General features: G+C 40.0%; 1 protein-coding gene across 1 annotated transcript in view; it reads right to left on the bottom strand.

Moving 5' to 3' along the window:
• LOC149749584 (uncharacterized) overlaps positions 1-15,981 on the bottom strand; it is a 68,170-nt gene extending 52,189 nt beyond the window's left edge. Inside the window, 2 exon segments of the mRNA XM_089908568.1 lie at positions 4,295-4,416; positions 15,868-15,981. Coding sequence (XP_089764694.1) covers positions 4,295-4,416; positions 15,868-15,981 — 236 coding nt within the window.
• Positions 15,982-16,370: the final 389 nt, after the last annotated feature.

Here is a 16,370-nt window from a genome sequence, read left to right as displayed (position 1 = left end):
GATTAAACAAAACCTTCACTTGGTCATTTTTTAGGTGTTTTAATAATGCTGATGCAAAATAAGAGTAAAATTACAGGTGCCAGTTCCCAGTGTAGAATGCTGATAAACAACTTACCATTTTGCAGTGGCTGGTCACATCTGGAGCCTTTTGGGATGCAAAAGTACTGGAAGGATTATTGCAAAACTTAAAGACACTTTTGCTGCCATTACTTTGTTTTTAACCTAAATTAGTGAGGGGTTGGGGGGGGTTTGGAGGAGGAGTGCTCTTCTAGAGAGTAATAATGCTTATATCATAAACTTATTTAAACACTAATCAGATAGCAAAATGGAAAAGGGAGTTAGGTTTAGAGTAGTTGCTTGAAAACTTTTCTAAATTGATTTTAAATAGAGGCTGTTATAAAACTATGGACTAGTGGATTATACTTTATTAATTTTGGTATGCTATCAAATTTCCCAATTTAAATAACCTGTTTAAACTTGATTTGTCATTGGTGATACCTCTCCTTTGGGTTTTGAATTAGCATGTAATGTACACAGCATAAGAATAATAATATAAATAGAAGGGCTTTGTTCTTATTCTTTATGAAATTATGGTTTCCACAACCACAAAAGAACATTAACATAAGAATAATTAGAGTATTAGAATATAGTTGATATTGTAACTCATTTTTAATAAAGCTCTTCTTTTAGAATATAAATATTTTTCTATATTTTCTGTCCACTTTCAGGTTATTTGGGCCTGGCACCGAGACTAGACACAGATGGATGGAGAGAGGCTAGAGAGAGTACCTTTAGAAAAGTATTTGTGGGGCTTCCCTGGTGGCCCAGTGGTTGGGAGTCCGCCTGCCGATTCAGGGGACACGGGTTCGCGCCCCAGTCCGGGAAGATCCCACATGCCGCGGAGTGGCTAGGCCCGTGAGCCATGGCTGCTGAGCCTGTGCGTCCGGAGCCTGTGCTCCGCAACGGGAGAGGCCACAACAGTGAGAGGCCCGCGTACCGCAAAAAAAAATAGAAAAGTATTTGCGATTCTTCCATGTTTTCTGTTAGGTTGCTTAAGGAATAATTATTCATGTATAAAGCTAGTAGTGCATGGTCCTCCTGCTCTCTTTTTTGTGCACCTCCTTTGAAAACATGCAATTTAAACCTTAGGCTGCAAACTGATCATAGTCACTGAGGTTTGGTTTCTAGGAGATTATTTGCTATATCTATCACATAGGGAATCAGACATTTTAATGAATGCACCTGGTTTTCTATAGCATTACATGGACTGACAGGCCTGGAGTAATCTAAAAAGATTTGGTTAGACTCATCGTCGTCCTCCAGAAATCATTTCCTGCGATATCATGTACTACATTTCTCATAGGACTTCCTTGTCAAGAATATTCCTCTTTTAAGCTAAATAATAACTTATGGGCTTAATAGATTTTATTACTGAATATTGAAGCAGTGTGCCCGGTTTGTGAAGCTTTCTAGCTTTCTTCATGCAAATGAGCAGATATGCTTAACAAATCAAGCTTGAGTTTATGGGATAAACAAAGCCACTCTGTTGGCTGAGCCCTGCTAGTGCATGTAGACACACGCACACACTGGCTTGGACATGTATTGGCATCACATGTTACTGCACCGAAAGAGTAATTTGCTGACCGAAATATGCATATCTGAATTAAATAAAGTCCCTTCTGCCTAAAGTCTGATTTTAAGCCCTATGTATTTCCTCTTTTTGACAATAATGTAAGAAACTTTCTTATTGACTAGGCCAAGAAATCAAAAAGAGCTTGTCTTCCTCCTAGTTTCCACACCCTGCTTATTAATTTGGAGTTATAATATGTGGTTTGTTGTAAAAAAAAAAAAAGGACTTACATGGTGAGTATGGGGAAGGAGGAGGTGAACATTTGCTGAGTATCTGACATGTGCTAAGCTCTTCCCATAAATTATCTCATTTATTCCTTACAACAAACTGAAAGGGAACTGTTGTTACTCGTAATGTATAGATGTGGAAACTGAGGCTGAGAGGTTAAATGACTTGACCAAATTTACAGAGCTCATATTTAGAGGAGCCAGAACTTCCATCTGAGTCTAACTCTAAAATTTATGTTGTTTTTATTTTACTGGGGTACCTTCTATGGATTGTGAAGCTTCATAAAGGGAGGACCAAAGGATAGAATTCATTTGGAGGGTAACACATCATATTGTTTGAGTTACATTTTCACATCTAGTTAGTAAATCTATGTGCTGCAAATTGAACTTGTTCTTGCATCTTCTATGTCGCAGTCTGCATTTTACAGTTGGAAAAACATATCTAGAAAGATTTCATCTTGGTAGCTACAAAGTTCATCTTGGTAGCTACGGTTGGAACTTTCTGCTTTTGGTACAATAAAATCTATGGTGTTCTTGGTAACGACCTTTCAATTGAGGTATTAATGTTTTAGCCAAAGTTCTACTTACTGCCAGGAAGAGAAAGCCACTCAAGGGGAGTCTATTGTGGGGTAGAAACGGGCCATCTTCTGGTCATCCTAGGGAAAAAAAATTAGTGTTCAGCCCATACACTGGATTAAGAATGAGACCTAGACCCAAGGTACTTCCTCTGTCTCCCCTGTGACCACATGATGCACTATTTTGCTTCGCTTCCTCCATTCTCCAGCGTTCCCTGCCTACTCATCAGTGCGCTCATGGTCGAAAATGGCCACCATAGATCCCAATTCCTCACGATCACCAGATTGCTATCTAAGGGCACTCTTGATTCTCTTTCATTTTGAGAGACCTGATTCCTCACCACCATTTGTGTCCTTGATCACATGTCCGCCAGAGTCACCAGGGAGGGAGGCACAAATGTGATTGTTATGCCCACCTCCTTAGGAAAGGTTAGGAGCATGGGCGATTCCTAGAAAATAGGGCTCTCAGTGAAGCAGGCATTCCACATATACCTCCAACCATAAATAAAAAGTATGTGAATATGACTTTATAGTTTGGGGAATATTTTCATACAGTCTCCTTTGATCTGGAATTATCTATCACCACCTTACACTTAAGGAAACTATGGCCAACTGGCTGAATGATTTGGGAAGGTCATCTGGCAAAGTAAATGGAGGACCCAAGACTAGATACCAAAGCCCCAGTTCTTTCCACCATATTGTCATCTGGCAAAGTAAATGGAGGACCCAAGACTAGATACCAAAGCCCCAGTTCTTTCCACCATATTAGGCTGCCTCTTTGTCCATGGAAATGGACACAGCTTATGGAAGAAAGTTGCTGTTGTGGCAGTTTTACATCTACAGTTTAATTCACAATTAGCACCCATGAATAAGTTTGCTAATTTGAAACCACAGCGGGTTTTAGCTTCCTTTCACAATACCACATTTTTGTGTTGTACCTAATGGTTAGTACTGCACTCGGCTGAAAGCTTGTGAATACATTTTCTTATATTGGTATGGTACAAACTTATAGGAATTATGGATACCATGAAAAGAATAAGTTGGATAGATTGTTTTGGGTTATTGAGTAATTGTAGTTCAATTTTGTACAAGTAATAGAATATGCCTTTGAAATGTCACGTGACAGTTTTGTGGAGCTAGAATTTTGGTTAAGGGAGTCATAGACTCCCTAAAGGTGGGGATGTCCTTAAAATGCATGGAGAAATGAACACTTAGTCACGTCTATACCCAGGCACATTTGAGCCAGTTTTTTTTAATGACTCCTGAACCTCAAACCAAAAATCAAGAAAAAAAATTGAATAAAAATGCTTGGAGTTATCCTCTTTGCCCAGAGATAATGCAATTTCCCTGTGCTAAATTTTTCCAAAATCTAAAGAAGTGATAACATTTTAAAGATGAAAGGAATTTATTCCTGTCCTCAAGAGAAGTCTAGTATAGTGGACAAATTGAAATGCATCAAAATATAAAATACTTCTTTATTTCATCCCTAATGAACATATCTCCTGGCAATGACCACCATGGCAAGAAATGAATGGAAATTTTTCATGCAAGAGCATTACACGTAAATTCCTGTAGTGCTTTAAATGTCTGGAAGAGTCTCTAGAAATGGACCTTAAACAGTTACACAGTTAACATTCAGATATCAAAGAATTCAGCAAAATAGAAACTGCTTAAATATTAAACATCAAATTTTCCTTCTTTCAAAGGACTAATAACTTAGCAATAAAAATTGTCTGAATCTTGACATCACAAGGCCTCGGTCAGGCAGTGGATTTTAAATAAAAATTTGCAAGCAGTTCCTATTTAAGCAAAGTTAACAGCTGAGCAAAGAGGAATGAATTAGTAGCCTGCCCCAAACTCACCTTGAACAGACAACAGTCCACCTCCTTTGCAGTCCAAGCTCCTCCTCTGTGGAGCTGCCTGCCAAGCGAAAGCACCCAGGATCGATGTTGTCAGGGAAATGCGTCTGCACAGAGACAAGGCACTAATCAAGTTCTCCTGCAGCTGCTGACCTAGCCTGCAACACCAATAGAAGAAACATGCAGCCATGAAAGAGAAGCAGATGGTGGACAAGGAATTAGAGGAAAGGGAAACAATAAAGGAGGAATCCCTGAGCTTGAAAATAATGGGACACACCAACAATAAAAACCCCTTTGTCCACAGTGATGAGGAAATATTTCATTAAGATGTTCTCAAAGAGACTCACCCATGTAGAGTGAGCAGCAAAGGGTAAAATGACTTGCTGAGGCTGTTCCTGGAGAGGAACTGGAGCCTGAGTATCAGTTCCCAAATGGTAGCCCTGGTACTGGACCAAAGAAGGAAGGTAGAGCCCAGCCAAAAATAACAGAAGGAGTCATAACCTGGGAGGGGGAGGACTTGACAATACAACATACTTTTACTGTACTTATGTTCCCCTGAAAGATATTGATTCCGCTTGGTTCTCAAGAGAACAATCATAGAGAAGGAACCATGATGTCATAGAATCTTGAAGCTAAAAATAACCTAAGCCTTTCTAGTCCAACCAGAGACAAGGAATGTGAGATTCAGGAAGATCCAAGAGCTTCCCCAAGGTCACATACAAACTAGGGGCAGAGAGCTAGAAAGAACCAAAGTCAATTTCTCCTGGGCCTCAAGACAGTGCCTTTGGTGTTCCAGTAAATTTTCTACACTTCTGAAGCCCTATTAGTTGTGGGCTCGTGTTGGAACACTTCACTTCAATAAGTAGGCTAAAATGAAACACTATGGTATGGTTAATAATAAAACTGGTTTTTATAAATAATAACTTCTATAGGAAATATGACTTCTATCAACCTATGAAATATATTTTGGTTTTGCAAATAATGAGGCAGTTGTGCCCCTATTTGATGTCTGGGATAATTTTCCAGATATTGTCACCAGCTGGGTTAGGTGTTATATAGCATAGATTGACATCTGAACTAGTAGATTTCTACAGCAAAAACAAGGAATTTAGAGACTTTAGGTAGCATTGTAGACAGTGCCATTGCTTCCAAAGCACTCACTTTATTCCCCTCATTTATTTGATTAATGCATACAAAAATTATAGGCATTGTAAGGAATCAGGAGAGGAGTGATTTGGCTGGAGTAGTTTGCACATTGAAAACCTCTCCTCCTGAAGGTCTTTAGGCAAGTGTCTCATGTTTTCATCTCCTAAAGAACAAGTGGATCACTGTAGAAGCAGCCATCTCTTTTTTTTTTTAACACATGTCAAAGATTTCATTTAATTCATTAATTAATAAAGGAACCACTAAGATGTTACAATAGATTCAAAGGAGAATTCACGGTACCACACATCTGTGGTCAAATAATGTATGTTGAAATGAATTTTAAAAGAGATGCAAAAACAGGAAAAATGGGCTAATAGCCACAGGTAAATAATTGATTGCATTCTGCCGGATACAATTTGGGCTTTTACCGTCAAGAATTACATTTTTATCAATTTTCTACAAGTTACAGTTTACAGTAGCTCAAAGGCAATGAAAAGTAAGAGATTCCATAGAATCAGATAACCCAGAAGGATGTGTAAGACCACATGCCTTGTTTTCAAATGAAGACACCCAGCAACCTTTTGGTCCATTAAAATTCTTTCACAATTTTACCTGCAATTCACATTTTACAGATGAAGAATCTCAATTTAGAGAGGTAATAGCCTAACCTGGATCCCTTGGTGATAGAGCTTAAATGGGAACCAAGGTCTGTTTAATTCCAGGGACACTTCTCTTAAACTAAAGGGCAGTAGTTCTCAACTGGGGGTGATGGTGTGTCTCAAGTGATATTTGGCAATGCCTGGAGACATTTTTGGTAGCCATAATTTGGGGGTGCTTCTAGCTTCTAATGAGTAGAAGCGAGGGATGCTACTGAATTTCATACAGTACACAGCACAGCCCTCTATAACAAAGAAACCGTCTTTTGAACAGTATCTGCTATTAAAAGGTGATATTTCCTTTGGACATATGTAGGTTATAACTGACTAAGAACCTACATGCCAAGGCCACTGTAAAAAGCAAAAACACACTTTTCAGAGGATCATCTACTTAAGAATCTTCCACTAGCATGTAAATCGTTAAAGAATTGAAATGGCTAAGAGCAACAGGTAAAATTCAATGAGAACTTGTAGTAATTGGCACAGTACTAATAGCATCGCAGTAGTGTTTATTCAACTTTCCTACAGGCACTGCTTAGGGTGTAGAGGCTCGTGCCAGGGAAAATATTGAATTGGCAGCATTATTATGAAACTTACCTGCATTTGGAAATAAAGGTAAATGAGAATTATATATTTCAGTATTAAATGCAACATAAGTTAGATTCTGGCATGTACTTAAATTTTTTCTTTTTTTTTTTTTTTTTGCGGTACGCGGGCCTCTCACTGTTGTGGCCTCTCCTGTTGCGGAGCACAGGCTCCGGACGCACAGGCTCAGCGGCCATGGCTCACGGGACCAGCCGCTCCGCGGCATGTGGGATCCCTCCCGGACCAGGGAACGAACCCGTGTCCCCTGCATCGGCAGGCGGACTCTCAACCACTGTGCCACCAGGGAAGCCCTTAAATTTTCTTTTAATATGTACTGTGTGATAGACGTAATGCTAGGTGCAAGAGATATATGAAGATAGAAGTTTATGAGCTAGTGGGGAAGATGAACATGCACGTAAAAGATTGTAATGCAGCATGATCATTCAAGGTTCCTAAGGGAAAGCAACCAAGATTGAAAAGAATGAGGGAAGGCAACTCAGAGAATGCAGGCTGATCCTGGGAGGATGGACTTGGAGAACAGGAGTAGAGGGAGGGGGAATTCTGGGAAGATGGAATTGTACTTTTTAGAGGCATGAACGTGAGAGAGAGTGTTGTGTTTTGAGAGTGTAAGTGAAAGGGTGGGAAGGACAAGGTGATTTATGTAAGACGACAATAGACAGGTAGCTAAGGGTCTGACAAGGAAGAGCCTCCTAACTGCATTGTCTCTAGCTTTTTGGCTATAATGAATAAAGCTGCTATGAACATAGTACAAGTCTTTTGTGAACACATTTTTTTTTTTCGGTACGTGGGCCTCTCCCGTTGCGGAGCACAGGCTCCGGACGCGCAAGCTCAGCGGCCATGGCTCACGGGCCCAGCTGCTCCTCGGCATGTGCGATCTTCCCGGGCCGGGGCACGAACCCGTGTCCCCTGCATCGGCAGGTGGACTCTCAACCACTGCGCCACCAGGAAAGCCCCTGTGAACACAATTTAAAAAAATTTTTTTCTTGGATAAACACTTAGGAGTGGAATTGCTGGATCGTAGAGTAGATATATATTTAACTTTATAAGAAATAACACAAGTTTTTTTTTAAGTGGTTGAACCATTCTATATACTCACCAACAATTATGAGAATTTCTGCTATTCCACACCCTTGCCAGTACTGGATGTTGTCAATCTTTTAGATTTTAAGTCAAATTAGTGGATGCATGGTGGCATATCAGTGATTTTAACTGGCATTTCCCTGATGATCAGTGATGCTGAGCATATTTTAATGTACTTATTGGCTATCTATAAGTCATTCTTTGCGACATTTCCAAGTCTTTTGCCCACTTTTAAAGTGTGTGTCTTTTTATCATTAAGTTATAGTTGTACTTTATGTATTTTGGATATAAATGTTTTGCCAAATCTATGTGTTATGAATATTTTCTCCCACTCTGCTGGGACTGCCTACTTATTTTCTTAATAGGTCTCTTGATTAGCAGAGATGTTTTGACTTTGATAAAGTCCAATTTACCAATATTTCCCTTTTATGATTAGGACTTTCTCTGTCCAGTCTAAGAAATCTTTGCCTATCCTTCTTCATGAAGATTTTCCCTTATAGTTCCTCTAAATGCTCTTATAGTTTTAGCTTTTGTGTTTAAGTATATGGTATATCTCAAACTAATTTTTTGTGTATGATGACAAAAAAAAAAGTTTCACTTTTTTTGCACATATTGTTGTCCAGCTGACCCAGAACCATTTACTGAATAAAACTGTCCTTTCAACCCCACTGAATTTCTTTGTCACCTTTGTTGAAAGTCTTTTCATCCTATAAATGAGGGTCTGCTTCCAGACTTCTCTATTGTGTTCCATTGATTTATCTGCCTATCCTTTTGTCAATACTACTTCATCTTGCTTATTATAGATTTATAATATGTTTTGAAATCAGGTAGATTAAGGATTAAGTCTTCCAACTTCGTTCTTTTTTTTTTTCTAAAATTACTTTTGCTATTCCAAGTTCCTTGTTTTTTCATATGTATTTTTTGAATTAGTTTCTACAAAAACACTTCTTGGGATTTTGATTTGGATAGCATTGAATTTATAAATCACTTTGGAGAGAATTGACATTTTGACAATATTGAGCATATCAATCCATGATAATGTTTAGCTCTATTTAGGTGTTTTGTTTTGTTTTTTTCAAATTTCTCAGTAGTACTGTATATTTTTTCAGCACAGAAATTATCCCTAAATATTAACAAAGTTTTTGAATGTTATTATAAATTTCAGTTTTTAATCCTATTTGCTTTATTAAGAAATGAAAAATCCTCAGTTTTCTCACTTTGGAAAATATATAGAGAAGAAAGTATCAATTATAATACTACCATCTAAAGATAATTATTATTAGCACCTTGGTGAATATCCAATAGTCTTATTTATATGCATACCTACATACACATATTTTTAAAATATAAATGGGGAGTCTGTTCTTTAAAAATGCAATCTAACTAACACCAGTATAACCCAAGAAGCATTAAAAGGGAGGCTTACATTGAATTGTCTTTCTAAAATCCCTATAAACACTCATTGTTTGGAAATCAGAACACAGTTTCCCCATAGAGACAATGTTCAAATGACAGGTTATCAATTCAGGCCCACAAAACAAAACCTACTTAGCCCATTATGGCTTTTAGCCCTCTGACCTGCAACTCCTTTAAGGGAACACAATCCCCACACATTCATTCCCTACATAAGCTTTGGATCTCTTAAAACCCTGTAAGGAGAGAGACACAGGATGGAGCTGGTACATGAGGATGGAGAAGGCTTAGAAAAAGCAGGAGGCTGGAGTCCTGAAGGGAGTCTGTACCAGTGTTGACTCTGGGGTTCTTGTGTGTGAGCTTCAGAAGTCAGGTGGGCTCTGGCCATAGGAGGACAGAGTAGTAGCAGCAGTTTACCTGTATTAACATTCATTAACGTCTGCATTACATTCTCAAAGAAATTCTGCTGAAGCTGAAATTCAAGAGATCCAATCTCAGGGTCACCACGCTATCCAAGAAACATGGCCCAGCAACTAAAAGATGATCTCAAAATAATTTAAATACTTGCCTCTCTCAAACACAGTGCTGTCAATACATAGTCCACAAAAGTATTTGGTTTAAATCTCCTTTTGCTCTCTTGCTGGCTTCATCCTATAGCTTTTCTAGAATATCCTTCTCTAAACCTGTAAAGCTTTCTCCCTAGCCACATCCCATGCACTTTTTCTTTCTTCTTCTCCCACCCCCTTTCTCCTAATTCTGCATTCCCTAAGCCCAGAGAAGCACCTGGCAATGGCAGAACCCTTTCTGAGTAGATGGGGGTTTGAGGGGCTAGGCGGGTGGGGTAAGGGAAATGCTGGGAAGGGCTCCACATACCAAATTCCATCATTTCTCCCTGAGCATCTGTTTCCTAAGTTAGGAAGAACCTGTTTAACTGGAAAGACTTCTGGGAATTCCTGGAGGCTAGGGAAAGATGAGACAGCCAAAAGAATGGATTTTAATTCTTACATGTAAAGATAGTAGATACATGAGAAGGTGCTCTAGAAGCAAGTCATTTTCAGGAACTTTTCTTCCTATTTCCTTTGCGCCTCCCTTTTTAAACTGCCCAAGAAATTGGCTCAGTCCTGTGCTTGAGGGGGACCCAGGTTTGGGATTCCTGGGGAGCCGCAGGTCAGGAAGGTATTGCTGGGCAGTGCAAAACAGGGAAGCTGGCAGGGTGGCTGTCCTTGCTGTGTTGATCTTTTGGTCTGATACTTGTTTTTAGTTTCACTTTCTTTTAATTATGGTCTCTCCATATCTGACCTGAACAGCACCATTCTTCTGGCTTGTTAGTTCATTTTAATGATAACACCATATTACCATCAGAGTGACTTCTCAGGTCACAGTGTATTGCAGAGAGCAGATTTTTAATTAAATGGTAACGTTTTCTGAGTTTGGAAGTAATTCCTAAAGTTAATAGTTATTAGGTACCTTGAAATTGTAAAAAAAAAAAAAAAAAAAAAAATCATCAGTATTTAAAATCAGTGTGTAATTAGCAAGCTGCCCTCTAAGAAGCAGAGCACATCACCTTCTGTCCAAAAGGAACAGCTCTGCTGATGAGGCACTGACATACTTAAGAGAAACCATGAATCATGAGGGACCGGGAAAACGTTGATGCCCAGCTCACATTCAGAAGCAGCATAATTTATGAAGCACTGAGGACAGTGGGAGGTAGGCTGTCAGAAATGCTAAGTCCTCTGTGGAATTATTACATTCCCTTTGAAAGATTGGATGTCATCGAAACGAGGTAATCTGGGGAAACTTGGAGGTTCTGTGCAATTGGGAAAAGTGCAAAGATACTTGGAAATGAAGCCAAATTTCTTCAGCCCTTTTCCCACTGGAAATCACGCCCAAGGTCTTATGAAAACAGACTTTCTTTTCAAGTATCAGGAGGAAATACTTCATGAAGGACACCCGTGGCACGTGGAAACTTCCTGATCCATCGGTACTGGAATGGTCAGAACTATGCCGAGATTGCATCGACTCTGCCTTTAAGATCTATGTTTTCTTTATTTAACCCTTGGCACACTCTTTTCAATTATTTAAGATTACATATTGTCTATGGGTCCAAGGGAAGGAGAAAATGTAAAAATTAACAATATATGTTGATGACTTCAGCAAACTTATTATCAGTCATTACTTTTATTATTCCTTTTGATAAATAATAATCTCTAGCATTTATCATTGGCTGCTCATTAAAGTGCTAAAGACAGTGTTGAGTGCTTTTCATGGGTTATTTTATTTAATCCTGCCGTAAACTAAGCACCACCTTCAATTTAGAGATGGGGAAGCTGAGGCTTAGAGAGGCCAAGCAACTTGCCCAAGATCACACAATTTATCAGAGGTGGAGCCTATATTCCAGTCATTTCCTTTAGCTGTTATAAAGGTATCAAGTTTTAATCCAATAGAAAGATTAAAATGACTAAATCTACTTGACATTTTGGAAGGGAATATGATTCACCTTGAAGAAGAGCACTCTGGATTTTGGCATAGCAGACTGGCTATGTCTTCTTGTCAAGTCATTTTTAGACAACTCCTATCTGGTCCATAATGGCTCTGTGGCATGTATTCTCTGAATACAGATGAAATCACTCCACTGTTAACAGCTCAGTGGGATGTTCCCTCAAGTGAGAAAGTTTATTCAACTTTGGAAAGTGGTATCGGCAAACTATTCCAAAACCATCTCATCCTACTTTCAGACCCTCTCCAGCTTGTCCATTGGAACTTGAATCATAAAGAGATTTCTTTTAATGGGCTGTATTATTTTCTGCCAAGCAGTCACTTATTTCCTTGGAGGTCCATTGTATTCACTATCCATTTCCATGAGGGTAGGTAGTCCAGTTTCTGAGGTATTTATAAGAAATTTTATAACAGTTTCTATGGTGATAGAGAATGAGAACATTACTTCAAGCCATTTAAAATGATAATTCGCCAAAACAAGTGTATACAATTTTGTTTACTACCTGGTCATTGAAAGGTCTAGGGTAACTTGGTTGGCAGTTTGAAGAAACTTCTTACTCCTCATTCTTTGCATCAGGCAGCTACCTGGTCAGAAAATTGATTTCCAGAAGCATGAATGGCCACAGAGCAATTTTAGTAACAGTTTTAGTTGAACCTTTGCGGTAAACAAGGCAATTTCCTGGGTGCCGAGTGATTGGACTTCAAAATGAACCATCAGGCCCACAGGCAAGCTTAGTACAGCAAGCAGGCCTGCTTTCCAGGCTAAGAGTTAAACTTTTCTCCTCTGATTCAAATATCAGAAATAAGCCTTTCCCATTTATCTGTGATACCAAAATAAACAGAGGTCCCACACAGGGGAAGCCTTTGGATTCGGCTTAGCTCAACAGATGGTTATGGGGACGTAGTGTGGCAATATAGAAAGAGAGCAGGCTTCAGGCCCACCGGAGGTGGATTCAAGTCCTGGCCTTAGTTGTACAGCCCTGAGAGAATGACTTAGCTGCCTCAAGGCTCTTTCTTCGCCTGGAAATTAAAGACACTAACGTCTCCATTGGCAGGGTGTTTTAAGGACTAGAAATAATATACATGTTTTCTGGGTCCCCATGTTCCTACCTTGGAGAAGAAACAGCAGCTAGGAGCAGTTAGAAGCAAATGATATCCTTTACCTGGATTTCTCAGAGCACGATGAAGGAGGTCCTGTTTGTAATCTACAATAGCGCTCCCTAGAATAACCTCTCCCCTAGGCTTCTTCTCAAAGTCCTGTTTTCATAGAGCTTTCCTTTCTTTCTCTCCCCCTTCCTCCTCATTAGTTCTGTTTCTCTGGCTCCCAGTCTCTCAGTTCTGTATCACAAATGTCCTGGAATCTGGCAAAAGTCTAATTCCCCTCAGAGGGCAGAGAATATACGCTGTGGAGCAAAAGCCAGCATTCTCTTCAGAGGGCAGCAGAGGTGTAGCTAGGGCTGTGGACACACACTATGAAAAGTTTTGCTCTGTCTTACACATTGTAACACTCACCTTAGTGCCTGGAACCTAGTAGGTGTTTAATAAAAATGTTCTCGATTAAGGAGTATCTACAATTGCCCACATACTTATCTTGTGATTGTGGGGTTTAGAGCACAAAAATTAGTAAGATAAGATCCCTGCTTCAAGACTACACAGTGTAGAAGATATTCTTGAATTTAAGTGACTGTTTTGGGGGTTTTTTAAAAAATAAATTTATTTTATTTTTGGCTGCACTGGGTCTTCGTTGCTGCGCACGGGCTTTTCTCTGGTTGCAGCAAGCCAGAGCTACTCTTCGTTGCAGTGCGCGGGCTTCTCATTGCAGTGGCTTCTCCCATTGCGGAGCACGGGCTCTAGGTGCGTGGGCTTCAGTAGTTGCGGCACGTGGGCTCAGCAGTTGTGGCTCGCGGGCTCTAGAGCGCAGGCTCAGTAGTTGTGGCACACGGGCTTAGTTGCTCTGCAGCACGTGGGATCTTCTCAGACCAGCGCTCGAACCCGTGTCCCCTGCATTGGCAGACGGATTCTTAACCACTGCACCACCAGGGAAGCCGTAGGTGACTGTTTTAAACAGCTACATCATCACTGAAACAATGAAGATGCACTCGGTTATATCCATAAAATATCTTAAGCATAGTAAAACATCTCCATGGCATAAATGACTGATTACTGCATTGGCTGTATTCCAGAGAACTAACTTCAAAATGACCAGGCAACATTTCTTAAAAAAAAAAAAAAAAACGAAAACCGAAACAACCCACCAAAAGCAAGTTATTTAAGGTATACCTTTACTAGTTTTATGCTTAACAACAAATGCTATTTGTGGGTTGTATGATAACTGACATACTATCAAGGTACATAAATTGTGTCATTGCTTTTTATCAATTATGTCATTGATTTTTGGGTTAGAATGATAAACACAGATTATTTCATTCATTCATTCCTTGCTTCTATCATCTTTTATATTTGCCACGCTATTCTAGCCCTAATTTTGTTGTGGAGTCTAAAATCAGCTACTTATTAACTGTATTTTGCAGCAAATTACTTAACCTCTCAAAGTTTCACTTTTAACATCTGTTAAGTGGGGTTAAATTTGACAGTATCTACCTCTTGAGGTAGGTTGTAAAGATTCAATGAGATAATGCACCTTTAGCATCTAACACAGAGTCAGGCATATTGTGGCCAACATTTAACAAATGGTTGTTATTATTGTTGCTGCTACGATCATTGTTGTTTATTATTGTTGTCATACCAATATATTATAGGAGCTGGGCTCTATGAGGTACAAACAGGAAATAGCTTTATTTTTAAATTTCATTGCCTTTAAACATGTTCTGTCTTATCTCCCTTTCCTGCCCCTGGATGATACCTCTGCCAGATTCTGTGTACTTTCCTGTTACTTTAAGATATTAGACAACAGTCTTGTTTTCAAAATTTAAAAAGTCTAGTCCAATCTAAAGTAAAACATCCATTTCCCATCTAGTTTAAATCTTCTCCCCTCCCCCCAGTTCAGGCCCAGCCATGGGGCCCACAGATCGGTGGAGGGAGCAACACAGAGTCTGTTGCTTGGCCCTCTTTTCTTCTGTCGCCTGCTTCTGGCTCCTTCAGGCTGGAGGGTGGGGTGGGGGGTAGGGTGAAAGGGGTGCAGGGGACCAGAGGAGGTGGTAGCTGCTGCTCCCTGTACTTCTTTCTTGATTCTCTCTTTACAGATTCTCTCAAATGGCCTCAGTCCCAGCGAATGTCCAAAGCTGGCCCTTTCCTTGAAGGAGCATTTTTGCCAGTTCTTTGGGACTCTCATTCCTCCACTTCCCTGCTGTCAAGAATGTCAAACACTGCTCTATTCTCCCAAGAAAGTGATACTTGCGCCCAGCAAGCAGCCCTGGAACCCAGCTACCTCCCATGCTATTTGGCTTATGGGAAATTTACCCACTTTTTCTATCACCTTCTGGAAGCCAGGCTCTCCCACTGCTGTTCTCTCTGTCCCTGTCCACCTCCAGGTGAGAGGCAGGCATCAGATTCTCTGTTTCCCAAACTCCAGGGAATATGTGATTTGAGAAGAGACACAGACTGTAGCGCTTTCCACTTGCACCCCAGATTCTTCCCATAATGATTCACTAACTTCCATTATGTAGGATAGGAGCATAATTGAATGGACAGTCAAAGAACCAATTAGCAAGTGCTAGCTGGATGTGTTTAGCAACTGTCTTTACAATGTGTGGACTTCTACTGCCTATTGTCCTCAGCTGGGGCGCTTTGGCGGAAACTCTGAGACAACAGGAAAAGTCCCATCCAGCATCCTGTTACATTTTTATTATGCCTGAACTTTTACAACGGTCTCGTAATTGGTTTTCCTGCTGCCTATGGCCCACTATTTCATTTCATCCCATACCTAACAGCTAGATTAATCTTTCTCAAAAGACACTGGTCTTGTCATATTTTTCTTTTCAGTCCATCACTGTGGCTTTTGCAGGTTGGCTACCATCCCAACAGCCCTTTCAAAAAGAAAAGGAAAAGCTCAGGGTCCCCAGACTGAATGTAATCCCAGAAGATGAAGCCAGATAGCACAGTAGTAGAGTTTCTGGGAGTCCCCAGAGCTCCTGTGACACTGGTTTGCTTCTGCTTATTATGTCATATAAACTCCCCAGGCTACAGACATAAACTCTACTTATTCAATGAGGTATTTACACTATGATCAGAGATCCCCGAGGCACTAGAAAGGATGTCTTTAATATACAATTCCAGCTTCATCATGTCATCAAAGTCTTCTAAATTTTGAGGAGTGACCCACTGGCTGCACATCACCCAGATCATTTAGAGCTAATTTCTCCAAGAGCCACACTCTGTCTACACCAAAAAAGTGCAAAGTATGAATTCTAGAGAACTAGAATTTTGGAACCCAGGGAACATCTAATTCAACTTTTCTGTTTTACGCATGACAAAATGGTGACTCAGAGAGGCTGTGGCTTTGCCCAAAGTCACCAGGCCATTTGAAGCACAACCAGAATTAGTAGCCAGGTCTCCTGATCCCTAGAGCCAGGCTGATTTCACCATCCCAGGTGACAGCATGCCAGTTGGTTTCATTTCTTTGTAAACCACTGTCCACTTAGTCCCTGAACTGCAGAAGGTCATCCACATGTAATGGAAAGGGAATGTTCTTTCTAAAATTGGTATTAAAGCCTTCTTTGATA

Source organism: Delphinapterus leucas, chromosome 3 (genome assembly GCF_059928025.1).
Source record: "Delphinapterus leucas isolate spDelLeu-1000000601 "Yukka" chromosome 3, BTC_Dleu_Yukka2, whole genome shotgun sequence".
Lineage (NCBI taxonomy): Eukaryota > Metazoa > Chordata > Mammalia > Artiodactyla > Monodontidae > Delphinapterus > Delphinapterus leucas.
Note: the sequence above shows the minus strand (reverse complement) of the source record. Positions and strands in the feature narration are given on the sequence as shown.